We start from the raw sequence: 17,279 nt of genomic DNA on the forward strand, positions 1-17,279 counted from the left end.
TAGGTCCACGTTTTGGTATAGCCCCCATATAACGGTACCCCCGATTTGCGGTATTTTGACGTTTTTAGCTACATTTTCAGACCGATGTAGCTAAAATTTGACATTTGGGGTTCTTAAAAGTCAATAAACTTATATAACAAAAGTTGTGGACATAGGTCCACGTATTGGTATAGCCCCCATATAACGGTACCCCCCGATTTACGGTATTTTGACGGGTTTAGCTACATTTTCAGACCGATTTAGCTTTAATTTGACATTTAGGGTTCTTAAAAGTCAATAAACTTATATAATAAAAGTTGTGGACTTAGGTCCACGTATTGGTATAGCCCCCATATAACGGTACCCCCCCGATTTACGGTATTTTGACGGGTTTAGCTACATTTTCAGACCGATATAGCTATAATTTGACATTTGAAGTTCTTAAATGTCAATAAACTTATGTGACAAAACTTGTGGACATAGGTCCACGTTTTGGTATAGCCCCCATATAACGGTACACCCCGATTTACGGTATTTTGACGTTTTTAGCTACATTTTCAGACCGATATAGCTATAATTTGACATTTAGGGTTCTTAAGTGTAACTAAACTTATATAACAAAAGTTGTGGACATAGGTCCAAGTTTTGGTATAGCCCCCATATAACGGTACCCCCGATTTACGGCATTTTGACGTTTTTATCTACATTTTCAGACCGATTTAGCTATCAATTGACATTTAGGGTTCTTAAATGTCAATAAACTTATATAACTAGTGGACATAGGTCCATGTTTTGGAATAGCCCCCATATAACGTTACCGCCCGATTTCAGGTATTTTGAGAATTTTACCAACAAGTTTTAACCGAATTATCTGTAATTTGAACATTTGACATTTGAAATTCTTAGTGGTCACCACACCTCTCCACCAAAAATTGTCAAGAAAGCCCCCATATAACGGTACAATATTAAACCGAACAAGCAGTAATTTGATATTTGAAGTTCTTAGTGGTCACAACAACTCTCCATCAAAAATTGTCAACATAGGTCCATGTTCGGATATAGCTCCCATGTAACGGTACCTCCCAATTTTCAGTAATTTGGCAATTTTAGCTACAATTTTTAACAGAACTAACTGTAATTTGACATTTGAAGGTTGTAGTGGTCACCACACATCTGCATCAACAATTTTCAACATAGCCCCAATATAACGATACTTCCCTATTTTCAGTACTTTGAGGATTTTACTTAAAATGTTTAACCGAACGTAGGTCCATGTTTTTGTATAGCCCCAAAACAAACCTCCCGATTTTCCGTACCTTAGCTTTATTTTTTGGACGAACTTTCTGTAATTTGAAATTTAAAAGTCAACAAAAATTGTTCATTTAAGTTCATATTTTCGTATAGCCCAGATACCTCCGAACTAGCTGTTAATGACATTTGAAGTTCCCACGTTATGTACAGATTTTCGATATTTTGAGGATTCTAGCTAAATTTTTTAACCGAATTAGGAGTTATTTGACATTAAAGGCTCCCATCAAAAACTGTCAACATAGGCCCATGTTTTATTATAACCCCTATATAACAGTACCTTCCAATTTCTAGCCCACCAAAAATTGTCAACAGTTAGATATAGGCACCATAAAAAAGGGCCTCCCGAATGAAGCATTTTATGTACATTATCTGACATTTTAACGTACTCACTTAAAGTTGGGGACAGGAATGAATATTTTATGGTGGAGGGTATGAAAAGTTCGGCCCGGCCGAACTTAATGCTTTTTTACTTGTTAATTTTGTTAATACAAATTTTAACTGTACGACATTAAACATTAAAATGTAGTTGAATCTTCCCCCTCTTAAATAAAACAACTTACATAGTTTTTTATATTTTTTGTACTTAAATTTTATTTATTTCTTTTGTTTTATAGTTACATTATATTGTTGTTTTTTGTTGTTGTTGTATTATTCATTATTTTGTTACTATTATTTGTTGTTCTTGTTGTTGTTGTTTCTTATATCTTGTGAAATGTTAAGCAAACTACACAAATCACACATATAAACATTTAAAGCTTTGCCATTATTTGTTACGTTTTTTTCTTATTGATGATATCTCCCAATCTTTGCGTTTCAACATTTCTCGAAACGATTCTTCAAATGTTTGTTCCATATGTAAATTTAAATGTTTCACTTGTTGTTGCTGTTGTCATTTTTTAGTTATTTTTAAATGTAATATATTATTTAATAATAACTACAAATTGAAAAAAAATATTACATTAATATATGTTTTTTAGTTGGTAATTATAAAAAACGGTAACAACAGAAATTATATGGTAATTTTTTTAAAAACATTCTTGTTTGGTTTCCTTAAAAAGTAAATAATAAAATTTATTAATTAATATTACACTTAAAATATATCTGTTTTTAAAAGGGAATTATATACAAAAGATTTTAAGTTTTATAATGATTACATTGATCTGTTTGAAGACTGTGGTTTAATTTAAAATTATAAATTTATTTCTTTGAAATACGTTATGGCAAGTGAGAAGCAAGCATTTATGCATAATTACAGGGTGACTCAGACATTGGTTCAACAACTGCAACGAAAGCATGCCAATGTAGATGGTTCATTGAAGACATGAGGAGGCACCCTGTTGCAGTTGTGAGTGCGACATTCTGCAATGTTTGAAAATATTTCTATCGCGTTGCACTTATCTTCGCGGACCACACCGACACGGCATAGCTTATCACAGACCGACCTATCGCGTTATATGTGGTTTCCAAAGTTTCCTTATCTGCATCCAAAGTGATGGCGGGACTTGAGGATATTGTTATTACATCTCAGCTAGTCGCAGATAGTTGTGGCATGCTCGAACAAAATTAACATGCTGTCGAATGTGACCCCTACAATTTTAGGATAGTTTTTATACCCTCAGCATTTACGCTAACGAGGGTATATACACTTTCATCGAAATAATTTTTGATCGAAATTCGTTTCAGACAATTTGGAGTTGAGTTGAGTAATGTCCGTCCATCTGTCTGCCTGGCTAGCTGAAGCGCACGATAACTCTCGATCAACCGATTTGGTCCAAAATTTGGCTTTCGTAATATTTTGTCCAAACTTAGTTTAACTTCGAATATGGGTTATATCGGTGCACTCCTTCCGGTACCTCCCCCACAAAAATGTTGGGAAAATTTGTGCGAACGATAACTCTTAAAGGAATTAACCGTTTTGGTCCATACTTTGCACATCGTGAGACTTACGAGACTAGACGAGGTTTCAATATGGACTCAATCGGTCCACTCCTTCGGGTACCACCCATTCAAAATTTCGGAAAAGTTCAGTTCAGTTTGTTGAAGCAACTTGCAAGTTTTTTCAGGGGCAAGTTCATACTTCCTCAGAAAATAGCCTGAAAGGTGCAAAAACCCCTATGACACCGTGTGTAGTGGTTGGAGCGCAAGATAACTCTCGAACGGATCTGCCAATTCAGTCCAATATTTGGTCTTCGTAATATTTTGTCCAAACTTAGTTTAAGTTCGAAGATACATACATAGGTACCTCCCGCACAAAAATACAAAAAATGTTCGGAACAATTGTGCACACGATAACATTTGAAGGGATTTACCGATTTGGTCCATATCTTACACATTCTAATATATCTACCAGACACAAGGTGGCGCAAAAGTAATCCTCCTATCAGAAAATGCAATATTTTTTGCGATTGGCCCCTAATGTCAGTTCTGTTTTGACATTTGTTTAGTAAACACATGCGAAATACACGTTAATAAACAATGTTACGCTAAACTGCTCCAGAACGCGGAATATTGGTGACTATTTATTTGACAAATAATCGGTCGGTGACTTTGGCACAACGTGAATTTCGTCGCAGACGTTTAGCCGCTAGCTTCGAAGACACTGGCACAACACGAGATGCTGCCAGGCATGGCAGACCCCGGAGTATCCGTTCTGCAGAGAATATTGCTGCTGTAGCCGAGGATGTCACGGAAGCGCCTTCGACATAGACCAGACGACGTGCAACGCAAATGGGTATCAGTTGACGGTCTTTACAGCGAATTTTGGTACAATATTTGAAGATGTTTCCGTACAAAGTCCAGACGGTGCACCATCGCTGACCGCCAATCGCGTCTAACATACGATCAATCCATCCTTAATCACCACCAAGAGGAAGATGATTTTTCATCAAAAATAATCATGAGTGATGAGGCGCTCCAGACTTATTTTTGTGGGGCTTTTTGAAGTCGCGGGTTTATATCAACAAGCCTCAGACTCTTTCAGCTCTTAAAGACAATATACCTATCGCCGGAAGTTTTGGCCAAAGTGATGTAAAATGCCATAAAAAGGGCTCAAATGACAATAAACTGTGGCGGCGGCCATTTATCTGATGTCATATTCTCGACTTGATGTAAAAAAATAAAAGACCAAATAAAAATAATCCACAAGAAAAATCAAAGTTTTTCATTTTTTATTTTAAATTACAGCCAAAAAAGTTCGGAAGATTACTTTTGCGCCACCTTGTATAAATCAGGTTCGAATATGGATTATGTCCACTCCTTCGGGTACCTCCCACACAAAATTTCGGATAAGTTCACCTTAAGACCAGCTCTCGAATCACTTTGATTTTTGTTGAAGCAACTTGCATTCGCAGCCTCAATTACGACAGTAAAACTTTTTTCAGTGGCAAGTCCATACTTCTTGGGAAAACAGCCCGAAAAGTGTAAAGAACCCCTATGGCACCAAATGTAGTGGCTGGAGAGCACGATAACTTTCGAACTGATCAACCGATTTGACCCAAAATTTGGCCTTGGTTTTATTTTGTCCAAAATTATTTTCAGTTCTGAGCATGGCAATACCGGCCAAATACTTCCGGTACTTCCCCCAATATCACTAAAATGGTTTACACGATATCTCTTGACCAGGCCAACCAATTTGATCCAAACTTTGGATCTCCTAATATTTTGTCCATATTTAGTTTAATTTTTAACATGGCCCATATCGGTTCTCTCCCCCACAAAAGTTCAACATTTATGTCTAAGTGCAGTTTAGGGTCCGTTCGAAGATCCTTTGGAAGTGTATACCGATGCTGTTCGTTGTGGTCCTGTTTACAGCGATATCATGTTTTACGTGGACAAGTCCATGATTCCTGGCATACATACGATGACCCACTGAAATGACTAGGGGCGCGATATCTATCGAAAAGATATGACTCCCAAAATATGATTCACTTCCATAATGGACTACGTCGGTCCATTGCTTTAAGTACCTTCTCCGCAACACTTTTGAACTTTAATTTTAATCCACATTTTTGTCGGCAAGTTCAAATGTCCATAAAGGTTCACGAAATTTTAAAAAGACCTTAAATGCATTCTATCTATCCGTAGTTTCAAAGTAAACCGGGGGGTAGTCGGCTCGATGTCATCAAACACCGTGGACCATCTCCATGAGGTGGCAAATATTCTTCCAGTACGGCAACATAATGAGATGCTATCGTTGCAGTACGTTGCAGACATATCAGGAAAGGTATTCATGCTCTAGAGACGGAGGTGCAGCAATACAGGAGAGAACCTCTAGATCAGCAGGCATATCAGGAAGGTTTGAACAGCATTCACACGGACACAGTTGCCAAGGCCATAAGCAATTATTGTGTGAATGCAGTCACCGGAGTACATCCCCCATCTACTGCAGCTGAAGAGCGTCAGCCGCTACGAAAAACCAGAGTAGTTTTGGCTCAATTACGCTCGGGATATTGGAGTCGCCTAAATTCCTATTGGGCGGGAATTGATTGCACCGTTCAAGACATCTGCCCAGTATGCGGCATGGACCTGTACGATACTAAGCACCTATTCAACTGCCCCGCCAAACCTACTCATCTAACTCCAGTGGATCTGTGGTTACATCCCATCGAAGTAGCCGCTTTCCTGGAACTGGAGATAGACCCAGAGCCAGATTGAACAGGAGAACGATCATAAAAACATAATAATAAAACACTGTTACAACAACAACCACACTGTTTGCTCTAGTTAGTTAGCGACAGGTGGAGAACTTTAGTGAGATAACCATGGAGATTCAGGGCCTAACGCTTTGGATGATTTAGTGATCCCGATGACATTCGCCACATATATAATTGTTCCACAAACATCCCATACGGGACAAGGGAGAATTCTCTCATATCAATGAGTGCACCCCGATTCATATTTAGGTCAATGATATGGCACCTACTATATATTGCCGAGTCCGAACGGCGTGTCTTAAAGACACCACTTGTAGAGAGGTTTTACATGGCTGAAATACTCAGGAAATGTCGCCAACATTACTGAGGGGTATTTTGTCACCGTTGTTGTTGTTGCCTGGCCTGGGAAACGAACCCACGACCTTCAGCGTGTAAGCCGGGTATGCATAACATTGCACCGCGGTGTCACCGAATTCGCAACATAATATATTCTAAATTGTCATTCGATCTCGACAAGAAGAGGTCTAATGCGACTTAGTACCCTTCTGATTTGCCCACTTCTTGGGATGAGTCAGCGTCGCCAAACGTAACTGAGGTCCTATCTTCCTTCTTTCCAGGGTTCGAGATTGACTTAACCGTTGTCCACAATTAAGTAATTAAGCAAGATACTTCGGGTGTCTGAAATATTTACTTACTTTCTTAGCTGGCCCATTACAGAACATTTGTTCCATAGACCGAACTAAGAAAAGATCTCCAATTCTCTCTGTTTCGTGCTTCGCTTTTTGGAATACCGCGCCTTGTCATCTCTTCATCCACTTGTTTGCGCCATCTATTCTTTGGCCTGCCAATTCTGCGTCCACCGCCATGTGGCTCGAATTTATACGCCTTTTTAGCGGGTTCATCATCGCTCATTCTTATTATATGGCCTAGCCAACGCAATCGCTGCATATCGATACGTTTAACTATATTGATGTCGTTGTATAGCAGATACAGCTCGTGGTTCCAACGACGTCGATATTCACCGTCAACGCAGATCGGTCCGTAGATCTTTCGAAAAATTTTTCTCTCAAACACGCCAAGCACTGCCTTATCTGCTTGCGCAAGTACCCAGGCTTCGGAACCATACATCAGCACGGGTAGTATCAGTGTTTTGTAAAACGTTATTTTTGTTTGACGAGTTGTGGCTTTGTTTTTAAAGTGCTTACTTAAGCCAAAGTAGCATCTGTTGGCCAATACAATTTTTCTTTTTATTTCACAACTGATGTCGTTTGTTTTGTTTACGGCAGTGCCGAGGTATACGAAGTGTTTTACTACCTCAAAATTATTGGAACCAACTTCAACAGTTGGTCCGGTCTCAATGGACGCATTGCGCGTCGACACCATCAGCTTGGTCTTCTCGCCGTTTACCACCAGACCCACTTTAGCAGATTCTCCTTCGACCTTCATAAAGGTATCGGTTACTTCTTTTACTGATCGTCCCATGATGTCTATATCATCAGCATAAGCAAGTAACATGTGGCTATTGGTGTAGATTGTGCCACTTCTTTTGACGTTTGCCTATCGTATAACCTTTTCTAGCAGGATGGTGAAAAGATTACACGAAAGGCTGTCTCCTTGCCTGAAACCTCTTTTGGTACAAAACTCTTTGGAGAGGTTCTTTCTTATTTTAACTGAAGATATTGTGTCAGTTAGAGTCATTTTACAAAGCCGAATGAGCTTTGCGTGGATACCAAATTCAGACATTGCTTGGAATACCTTTGAACGTAGCGGGCTGTCGAAGGCTGCTTTATAATCGACAAAAAGGTGATATGTGTCGATCTGCATCTCTTGAGTCTTTTCCAGGATTTGCCGCAGGGTAAATATCTGGTCAATGGTGGACCTGCCAGGTCTAAAGCCACATTGGTATGGTCCAATTATTTCGTTGACCACTGGCTGTAGTCGTTCGCACAATACCCCTGACACTATCTTACAGACTTAGGGAGAAGACTTATGCCCCTATAGTTGGAGCATACAGTCTTATCTCCTTTCTTGTGGACGGGACACAGGATGCTCAGGTTCCAATCGTCGGGTAGGCGTTCTTCCTGCCAGATGGTGCTAACTAGCTGATGCATACACCTCATCAGCGCGTCGCCTCCGGTTTTAAACAGCTCTGCTGGTAAGCCATCAGCTCCTGCTGCTTTATTATTCTTCAGTCGGTTGATTGCTGTACCAAAGCCATCTGTTTGATGTTTCACTCTTTGGTAGAATTTTTGGACTTCATTCTGGCTCCTGTACATCTCGATTTTTTCACTCTCCCGCTTTTCTATTTCTCTCTTTTTCTTGCGGAAAAGACGTTTCTCTTCTCTCCTTTTCTCCCGATATCTCTCTCGTGCGCTACGCGTTGCTACTGATTGTAAAGTAGCTCTATCTGCCGCATTTTTCTCTTAGGTAGCAGCACGACACTCCTGGTCATACTAGAATTCCTTTGTGGAGGTCTCTGGTATCCAAGTGTGGATTTTGCGGCTGTTTGCATAGAGTGGGCAATGCTTTGCCATTGTCCTGATATGTTATTGGGACGAGGAGTGCTCTGATTAAGCAGTTGGGCCAGTTGAGTGGAACATGCTGTGGCTATCTGTTGTAATTGCAGCTTAACTATGTCCAACTTCCGTGTTGTGTCTGTTCGCACTTTGTTTGCTACGTTTAATTTGGTGCGTACCTTTGCTGCAACAAGGTATGTTTGCACCTTATGAATATCGAGATGCTTAAATCCGGTACTGGTAACTACCATGTTTCTTGCAGCTGCAAAGTCTATCAGCCTCATACCATTGTCAGATGTTTCACTGTGGAGACTGAATTTCCCGACTGTTGGACCTAAGATATTCTCCTTTCCAATTTTGGCATCAAAATCGCGGAGAATAATTTTAACGTCATGGGCAGGACAACGATCGTATGTTTCTTCTAAGCCCTCGTAGAATACATCTTTGGTCAGTTCGTCCTTGTCTTCAGTGGGAGCATGAGCGCAAATAAAGTTCATGTTGAAGAATTTTGCTTTTAATCGAATTGCAGCGAGTCTTTCATTCACTGGGGTGAAGCTGGAGATCAGGTGTTTTAACCTCCGACCAACTACAAATCCGCAACCAAACTCCTGCTTTATGTCATGGCAGCTATAATGCAGTGCGTCGCCTTTCCCATTCCATAGTATTTCCTCTATGGCAGTAATGTCGGCCTTGTACTTTTCAAGTACATCTGCCAATGCGTAAACTGCACCTTCTCTATAAAGAGTGCGAACATTCCAGGTGCAGATTCGCATATTATGGTCCTTAGAACGTTTTCGGGGGTCGTCAACTTTTAAGGGATATGTCTGAAATAATGAAAGCTTTAAATCCCTGGTGAGATCCTGTACCCAGAAGCAAATAATACATATTTCATAAGAATAGTACGACAAAGTGAATTGTGGGCGTGTAGTCGAGTTTGAGTGCCAACAATGTGAATAAGCCGTTCGATTTTAAAATCTCATTCAAATGACAGCCATTTTTTCTGAGTTATAACCTCAAAATGAACATTATGACAAGTCGCTAATTTGTTAAGCAATCTATTTTGTTAAAGAGGCTCTCCAATATCTTAATTTCAATATCAGTACCAGTCGAACAACAGAAAATTTAACTTGAAAATATTGTGGAACAATTTTTAACATTTTAAAACAACATGAAGAATAATAAGCATGGAATACATGGAGTTTATTTGTTTGTTCTGTTCTTAAATATTGTTTTGAGCGTTAGCTTTAAATACAAAAAAGAAAACGAATTATAACTAAATGAAAATAAATACATCTATTCTAATATCAGTTTTATGTTTCTTATAAAATATTCAATGTTTTTTAAAACTATAATTAACAACTTAAATTACAATAATTGTAACAAATATATAACAAATCTGTTTATATATACATATACATTACACACACACTAACACGTTTTAAATGCTCTTTAAGAGTAACAAAATTTCGAAAATAAAAAACAAATTAAATTAATAAATACTAATTTATATATAAATCTATAAGTACACATATGTAAGTTTATTATAATTAATATTTTATTTGTGTATGTGTGTGATTTATTTTTTATTTTGTTTTTAAATTTACTCAGTCATACAATAAAAAATGAATTATTCATCACTTTTGCTTCTTTGTTCATAAATTTGGGGTTTTGTTTGTTCTTTTCTGTTGCTGTTGCTGTACGAATGTTACACACACCGGGGCTGCAAATCAAAAAGGACATTTTGAAAAATTTAAAAGCGACTATGAAACTGCGCATATTCCTCTATATTAATTCTCCTAGTTGTGATTGTATCCTCTTTATCCTTTTTTGATTTGAAACCCCAGTGAATTTTTGCCTTAGTTTCTTTAGTTTTGTTAACAAGTTTATCATCTCTCTTTTTTGTTATATAGTTTTAGTTACTTTTTCATTTATTATTATTATTTGTATTTTTTTATATATATATAAAAATCAATTAAAATTTTCTAATTAATTACTAAAATTGTAATTGTTACAAAAAAATTTAAATGGTTTCTAACATTAACAATTATTGTTTGAACACAAACAGTCCAGTTGGATCCCATTCACCATCCTCATTGGGACCAAAACAATCTTCAAAATACCATTCCATGGTTTGGTAGACATGAGATATAGATTTTAACATTAAATGATCCTCATCAGGATAGACCTGTTAAAGAGAAGAAAGGAATTAAAAGGTTACAAATTTAAACAAAAAATAAGTCAATATTATAAAACATGCCTTCTGGTCTTCAATAAAAAGGCCTTTTTCTGTTCTTCTCTAAGAAGACCATCTTGTTTTTCATGAAAAGACCTCTGGTCTTCTATAAATATACATTCCTGCTTCTATGAGAAGATCTTCTGCTCCTCTATGAGAAGACCTTCTGCTCTTCTATAAATAGACCTTCTTCTCTTCTATAAGAAACCCGTCTGCTGTTCTATGAGAAGACTTTCTGCTCTTCTATAAGAAGACCTTTTGCTCTACTATAAGAAGATCTTCAGCAATTCCATGCGGAGACGTTCTCCTCTTCTACAAAAAGACCATCTTCTCTTTTATGACAAGACTTTCAGCTCTTCTATGAGAAGATCTTCAGCTCTTCTATGAGAAGATCTTCAGCTCTTCTATGAGACGATCTTCAGCTCTTCTATAAGAATATCTTCAGCTCTTCTATGAGGAGATCTTCAGCTCTTCTATGAGAAGATCTTCAGCTCTTCTATGAGAAGATCTCCAGCTCTTCTATAAGAAGACCTCCAGCTCTTCTATGAGAAGACTTTCAGCTATTCTATAAGAAGACCTTCAGCTCTTCGATGAGAAGGCCTTCAGTTCTTCTATGAGAAGATCTGCAGCTCTTCTATGAGAAAACCTTCAATTCTTCTATGAGAAGATCTTTAGATCTTCTATGAGAAGATCTTTAGATCTTCTATGAGAAGATCTTCAGATCTTCTATGAGAAGATCTCCAGCTCTTCTATAAGAAGACCTTCAGCTCTTCTATGAGAAGACTTTCAGCTATTCTATAAGAAGACCTTCAGCTCTTCGATGAGAAGGCCTTCAGTTCTTCTATGAGAAGATCTTCAGCTCATCTATGAGAAGATCTTCAGCTCTTCTATGAGAAAACCTTCAGTTCTTCTATGAGAAGATCTTCAGCTCTTCTATGAGATGACCTTCAGCTCTTCTATGAGAAGACCTTCTGCTCTTCTATAAGAAGACCTTCAGCTCTTCGATGAGAATACTTTCAGTTCTTCTATGAGAAGACCTTCAGCTCTTCTATGAGAAGACCTTCAGCTCTTTTATAAGAAGATCTTCAGCTCTTCTATGAGAAGATCTTCAGCTCATCTATGAGAAGATCTGCAGCTCTTCTATGAGAAGATCTTCAGCTCTTCTATAAGAAGATCTTCAGCTCTTCTATAAGAAGATCTTCAGCTCTTCTATGAGAAGATCTTCAGCTCTTCTATGAGATGATCATCATCTCTTCTATGAGAAGATATCCAGCTCTTCTATGAGAAGATTTTTAGCTCTTCTATGAGAAGATCTTCAGCTCTTATATGAGAAGTTCTCTTATAAGAAAACCTTTAGCTCTTCTATGAGAAAACCTTCAGCTCTTCTATGAGAGAACCTTCAGCTCTTCTATGAGAAGATCTTCAGTTCTTCTATGAGAAGACCTTCAGCTCTTCTATGAGAAGATCTCCAGCTTTTCTATGAGAAGATTTTCAGTTCTTCTATGAGAAGATCTTCAGCTCTTCTACGAGAAGATCTTCGGCTCTTCTATGAGAAGATCTGCAGCTCTTATATGAGAAGACCTTCAGCTCTTCTATGAGAAGATCTTCGGCTCTTTTATGAGAAGATCTACAGCTCTCCTATGAAAAGATCTTCAGCTCTTCTATGAGAAGATTTTCAGCTCTTTTATGAGAAGATCTTCGGCTATTTTATAAGAAGATCTTCAGCTCTTCTATGAGAAGACCTTCTGCTCTTCTATAATTAGACCTTCAGCTCTTCTATGAGAAGACCTTCAGCTCTTCTATGAGAAGATCTTCGGCTCTTTTATGAGAAGATCTTCGGCTCTTTTATGAGAAGATTTTCAGCTCCTTTATGAGAAGGTCTTCAGCTCTTCTATGAGAAGACCTTCAGCTCTTCTATGAGAAGATCTTCAGCTCTTCTATGAGAAGATCTTCAGCTCTTCTATGAGAAGACCTTCAGCTCTTCTATGAGAAGATCTTCAGCTCTTCTATGAGAAGACCTTCAGCTCTTCTATGAGAAGATCTTCGGCTCTTTTATGAGAAGATCTTCGGCTCTTCTAACAGAAGATCAGCAGCTCTTATATGAGAAGACCTTCAGCTCATCTATGCGAAAACCTTCAGCTCTTCTATGAGAAGATCTTCGACTCTTCTATGACAAAATCTGCAGCTCTTATATGAGAAGACCTTCAGCTCTTCTATGAGAAAACCTTCAGCTCTTCTATGGGAAGACCTTCTGCTCTTCTATGAGAAGACCTTCTGCTCTTCTATGAGAAAACCTTCAGCTCTTCTATGAGAAGACCCTCTGCTCTTCTATAGGAAGACCTTCAACTCTTCTATGAGAAGACCTTCAGCTCTTCTATGAGAAGATATTCGGCTCTTTTGTGAGAAGATCTTCGGCTCTTTTATGAGAAGATCTTCAGCCCTTCTATAAGAAGACCTTCAGCTCTCCTATGAGAAGACTTTCAGCTATTCTATAAGAAGACCTTCAGCTCTTCGATGAGAAGGCCTTCAGCTCTTCTATGAGAAGATTTTTAGCTCTTCTATGAGAAGATCTTCAGCTCTTATATGAGAAGCTCTCTTATAAGAAAACCTTCAGCTCTTCTATGAGAAAACCTTCAGCTCTTCTATAAGAGAACCTTCAGCTCTTCTATGAGAAGATCTTCAGTTCTTCTATAAGAAGACCTTCAGCTCTTCTATGAGAAGATCTCCAGCTTTTCTATGAGAAGATTTTCAGTTCTTCTATGAGAAGATCTTCAGCTCTTCTACGAGAAGATCTTCGGCTCTTCTATGAGAAGATCTGCAGCTCTTATATGAGAAGACCTTCAGCTCTTCTATGAGAAGATCTTCGGCTCTTTTATGAGAAGATCTACAGCTCTCCTATGAAAAGATCTTCAGCTCTTCTATGAGAGAACCTTCAGCTCTTCTATGAGAAGATCTTCAGTTCTTCTATGAGAAGACCTTCAGCTCTTCTATGAGAAGATCTCCAGCTTTTCTATGAGAAGATTTTCAGTTCTTCTATGAGAAGATCTTCAGCTCTTCTACGAGAAGATCTTCGGCTCTTCTATGAGAAGATCTGTAGCTCTTACATGAGAAGACCTTCAGCTCTTCTATGAGATGATCTTCAGCTCTTCTATGAGAAGATCTTCGGCTCTTTTATGAGAAGATCTTCGGCTCTTTTATGAGAAGATTTTCAGCTCTTCTATGAGAACATCTTCAGCTCCTTTATGAGAAGGTCTTCAGCTCTTCTATGAGAAGACCTTCAGCTCTTCTATGAGAAGATCTTCAGCTATTCTATGAGAAGACCTTCAGCTTTTCTATGAGAAGATCTTCGGCTCTTTTATGAGAAGATCTTCAGCTCTTCTATGAAAAGATCTTCAGTTCTTCTATGAGAAGAACTTCAGCTCTTCTATGAGAAGATCTTCGGCTCTTCTATGAGAAGATCAGCAGCTCTTATATGAGAAGACCTTCAGCTCATCTATGCGAAAACCTTCAGCTCTTCTATGAGAAAACCTTCAGCTCTTCTATGGGAAGACCTTCTGCTCTTCTATGGGAAGACCTTCTGCTCTTCTATGAGAAGACCTTCTGCTCTTCTATGAGAAAACCTTCAGCTCTTCTATGAGAAGACCCTCTGCTCTTCTATAGGAAGACCTTCAACTCTTCTATGAGAAGACCTTCAGCTCTTCTATAAGAAGATCTTCGGCTCTTTTGTGAGAAGATCTTCGGCTCTTTTATGAGAAGATCTTCAGCCCTTCTATGAGAAGATCTTCGGCTCTTTTATGAGAAGATCTTCAGCTCTTCTATGAGAAGATCTTTAGCTCTTTTATGAGAAGATCTTCAGCTCTTCTATGAGAAGACCTTCAGCTCTTCTATGAGAAGATCTTCAGCTCTTCTATGAGAAGACCTTTAGCTCTTCTATGAGAAGATCTTCGGCTCTTTTATGAGAAATCTTCAGCTCTTCTATGAGAAGATCTTCGGCTCTTTTGTGAGAAGATCTTCGGCTCTTTTGTGAGAAGACCTTCAGCTCTTCTCTGAGCAGAGCTTCAGCTCTTCTCTGAGCAGAGCTTCAGCTCTTCTCTGAGCAGAGCTTCAGCTCTTCTATGAGAAGACCTTCAGCTCTTCTAGGAGAAGAGCTTCTGCTCTTCTTGGAACAGACTTTCAGCTTTTCTATGAGAAGACCTTCAGTTCTTCTATAAGAAGACTTTCAGCTCTTCTATGAGAAGGTCTTCAGTGCTTCGATGAGAAGACCTTCAGTTTTTCTATGAGAAGACCTTCAGCTTTTCTATGAGAAGATTTTCAGTTCTTCTATGAGAAGATCTTCAGCTCTTCTTCGAGAAGATCTTCGGCTCTTCTATGAGAAGGTCTTCAGTGCTTCGATGAGAAGACCTTCAGTTTTCTATGAGAAGACCTTCAGCTTCTCTGTTCAGAATATCTTCTGAACTTTCTGGTTTTCTACGAGAAGACCTTTTGGCCTCATATGTGAACACCTACTACTCTTCTATAAGAAGATCTTTAGATCTTATATTAGAACTGTATAAATCATTATATATGTATATACTTCGTTTATTTCTTACCTGATGTCTAAACTTGACTTCTTGATCTACTAAAGCTTTAACCAACATTAACGTATGGTCCTGATGCACTAAAGTATCTGCTGTACCATGTATTAACATAAGATTTCTGCCCTTTATATTGCCAGCTTTCATTGTTAAATCCGCCTCTTGCAGAGCACGTAGATAGTCACCCTTCAAGGGTATATAACGTTCCGTAAAGAATGAATCTAAAAAGCAAAAGAAAAACATTAAAACCCATACACACACAACCATACTCCCTCCACTCCTACAACTTACAGTGATAGGCAAATGATGAGATAGGATTCACGGCCACACCACACTGCAACACTTGCTGGGAATCATCAATGAGCGTCATTGCAGTTGCATAGCCACCATAACCCCAGCCATAAGCACAGATACGTGAGGGATCAATGAATTTTAAATTATCACGTAAATATCTGAAAAAAATTGAAGAAGACAATGTTATTTAGCTTAGCTTAATTGTATTTGTAATGGGCTTCTGCTGGTGTTGTTGTTGCTGTTGTTATACTTACGTTAATACGGCCAATTGATCCTCAACCTCCACAGTACCTAGTTTACCATGAACTTGTGTACGCAAAAGTTCACCTTGGTAACCGCTGCCACGGCCATCAATTTGTGCCACCAAAAAGGAACGTTGACTACTTAAATACCAATTCCATGTGACTTGAAAACGTTCACTAACCAATTGGGAGCCGGGTGAGGCATCACTATAAGAGAGAGGATGTGTGTGTGATTTCGAAAAAGGAACATTGATGAGCGTGTGTTTTAGACTTACATTTGCAATATCAGCGGGAAGGCCACCTCCTCGTCCTCCTTCATGCCAGGCGGCAAATATAACTTAACCTGAGCATGGAAACCATGGCGTATTTCTACATTAAATGTGCGTATCTGTGGCAATGCATACTGCATCAGCCGATTCCTTAAACTATCGCCGGCATTTAAAACCATTGTCTTTAAGTTCGTTTGCGTCTCAACGAGATAAACGCTCGGCGATTCTGGTCCCAAACATTCCTGTACATAATATGAGAAATCTTTACTGAAATACACCTTGTTGTAGAGACAATTTTTGGGTATGACATAGACCAAATCCTTTTCATCTTCATCCACATCTTCGGGTTCCATGGCAGGGCTACCATTTTTCAGCTTAAACGTTGAGGGTGTATTGTCACATGTGAGACATGTGGGTTGCGATGAGGTAATATACGTTCGATTGGTTTTCGTGACATTCAACTTAAGGCTGATCTTGTAGAGGTGTCGTTCACCCGGACGCTTCTCAGGAGCAGCCATAAAGTAGACAATTTCGTTGTCCTCATCCCAACCAACAATTTCAGTCACCTCAAAGCGGCCCATGGTTAGTGGCACCGGACGCCTGTCCAGCGATGAGGTGAACACAACATGTCGGAAATGACCATGTTCACCATCCCGCACCGGAAGACGTTTAAGTAGATAACCACCTTTGGTGATTTCATATGTCGTTTGGCCATTCGTAATGTTTTGGAAGTTTTCGTTGCCCAGCGTTTGATTGCCGTTCCACAGATTTTTGAGAAGACTATTGTGTTTCTTGGAGAAAATGGGTTTTTCGTTTGGCAAAACCCAGCCATCGTTAACTGTCACCTCGGTGTGGGTGATATTGCAGTGAAACTCTGGTGCCCTACAAATGACGGTTGTGGCCTTTGTTTGGGCACGATTTGTAACAATTACCGACAGATCAATGGGTGTGGCCCAGGTTAGGCCACCAATATAGCTGCCATTGGCCAGCTCGGCTGGAAGTTTAATTTGTGTGGGAAAAATATACTTAAGGACGGAAAGATTAACAACGTTGACAGTAATATTGGGATTTGTGGAACCAGCTTTGGGATAACGTTGTGTTAGAACCGCAGGGTACTTCAGATCATCACCCATCCATGTGTATCTGGAAAACAAAGAAAAATGATACAAATTATAAAATTCATTTTCATTTACATGACTCCGAAACTTA

General features: G+C 38.8%; 1 protein-coding gene across 2 annotated transcripts in view; it reads right to left on the bottom strand.

The window, feature by feature from the left end:
* Window positions 1-10,375: 10,375 nt before the first annotated feature.
* The window catches only part of LOC141396909 (inactive dipeptidyl peptidase 10), a 157,032-nt gene continuing 150,128 nt past the window's right edge, over window positions 10,376-17,279 (bottom strand). For both annotated transcript variants that reach the window (XM_073972636.1, XM_073972635.1), the window contains 5 exons: window positions 16,077-17,213; window positions 15,814-16,008; window positions 15,557-15,717; window positions 15,281-15,486; window positions 10,376-10,643 (listed from right to left, as the gene is read on the bottom strand). In XM_073972636.1, the coding sequence (XP_073828737.1) occupies window positions 10,503-10,643; window positions 15,281-15,486; window positions 15,557-15,717; window positions 15,814-16,008; window positions 16,077-17,213 (1,840 nt within the window). In that variant the 3' untranslated portion in view covers window positions 10,376-10,502. The remainder of the gene's footprint in view (window positions 10,644-15,280; window positions 15,487-15,556; window positions 15,718-15,813; window positions 16,009-16,076; window positions 17,214-17,279) is intronic.

Source organism: Musca autumnalis, unplaced genomic scaffold (assembly GCF_047663935.1).
Source record: "Musca autumnalis isolate F117 unplaced genomic scaffold, ASM4766393v1 scaffold_3, whole genome shotgun sequence".
Lineage (NCBI taxonomy): Eukaryota > Metazoa > Arthropoda > Insecta > Diptera > Muscidae > Musca > Musca autumnalis.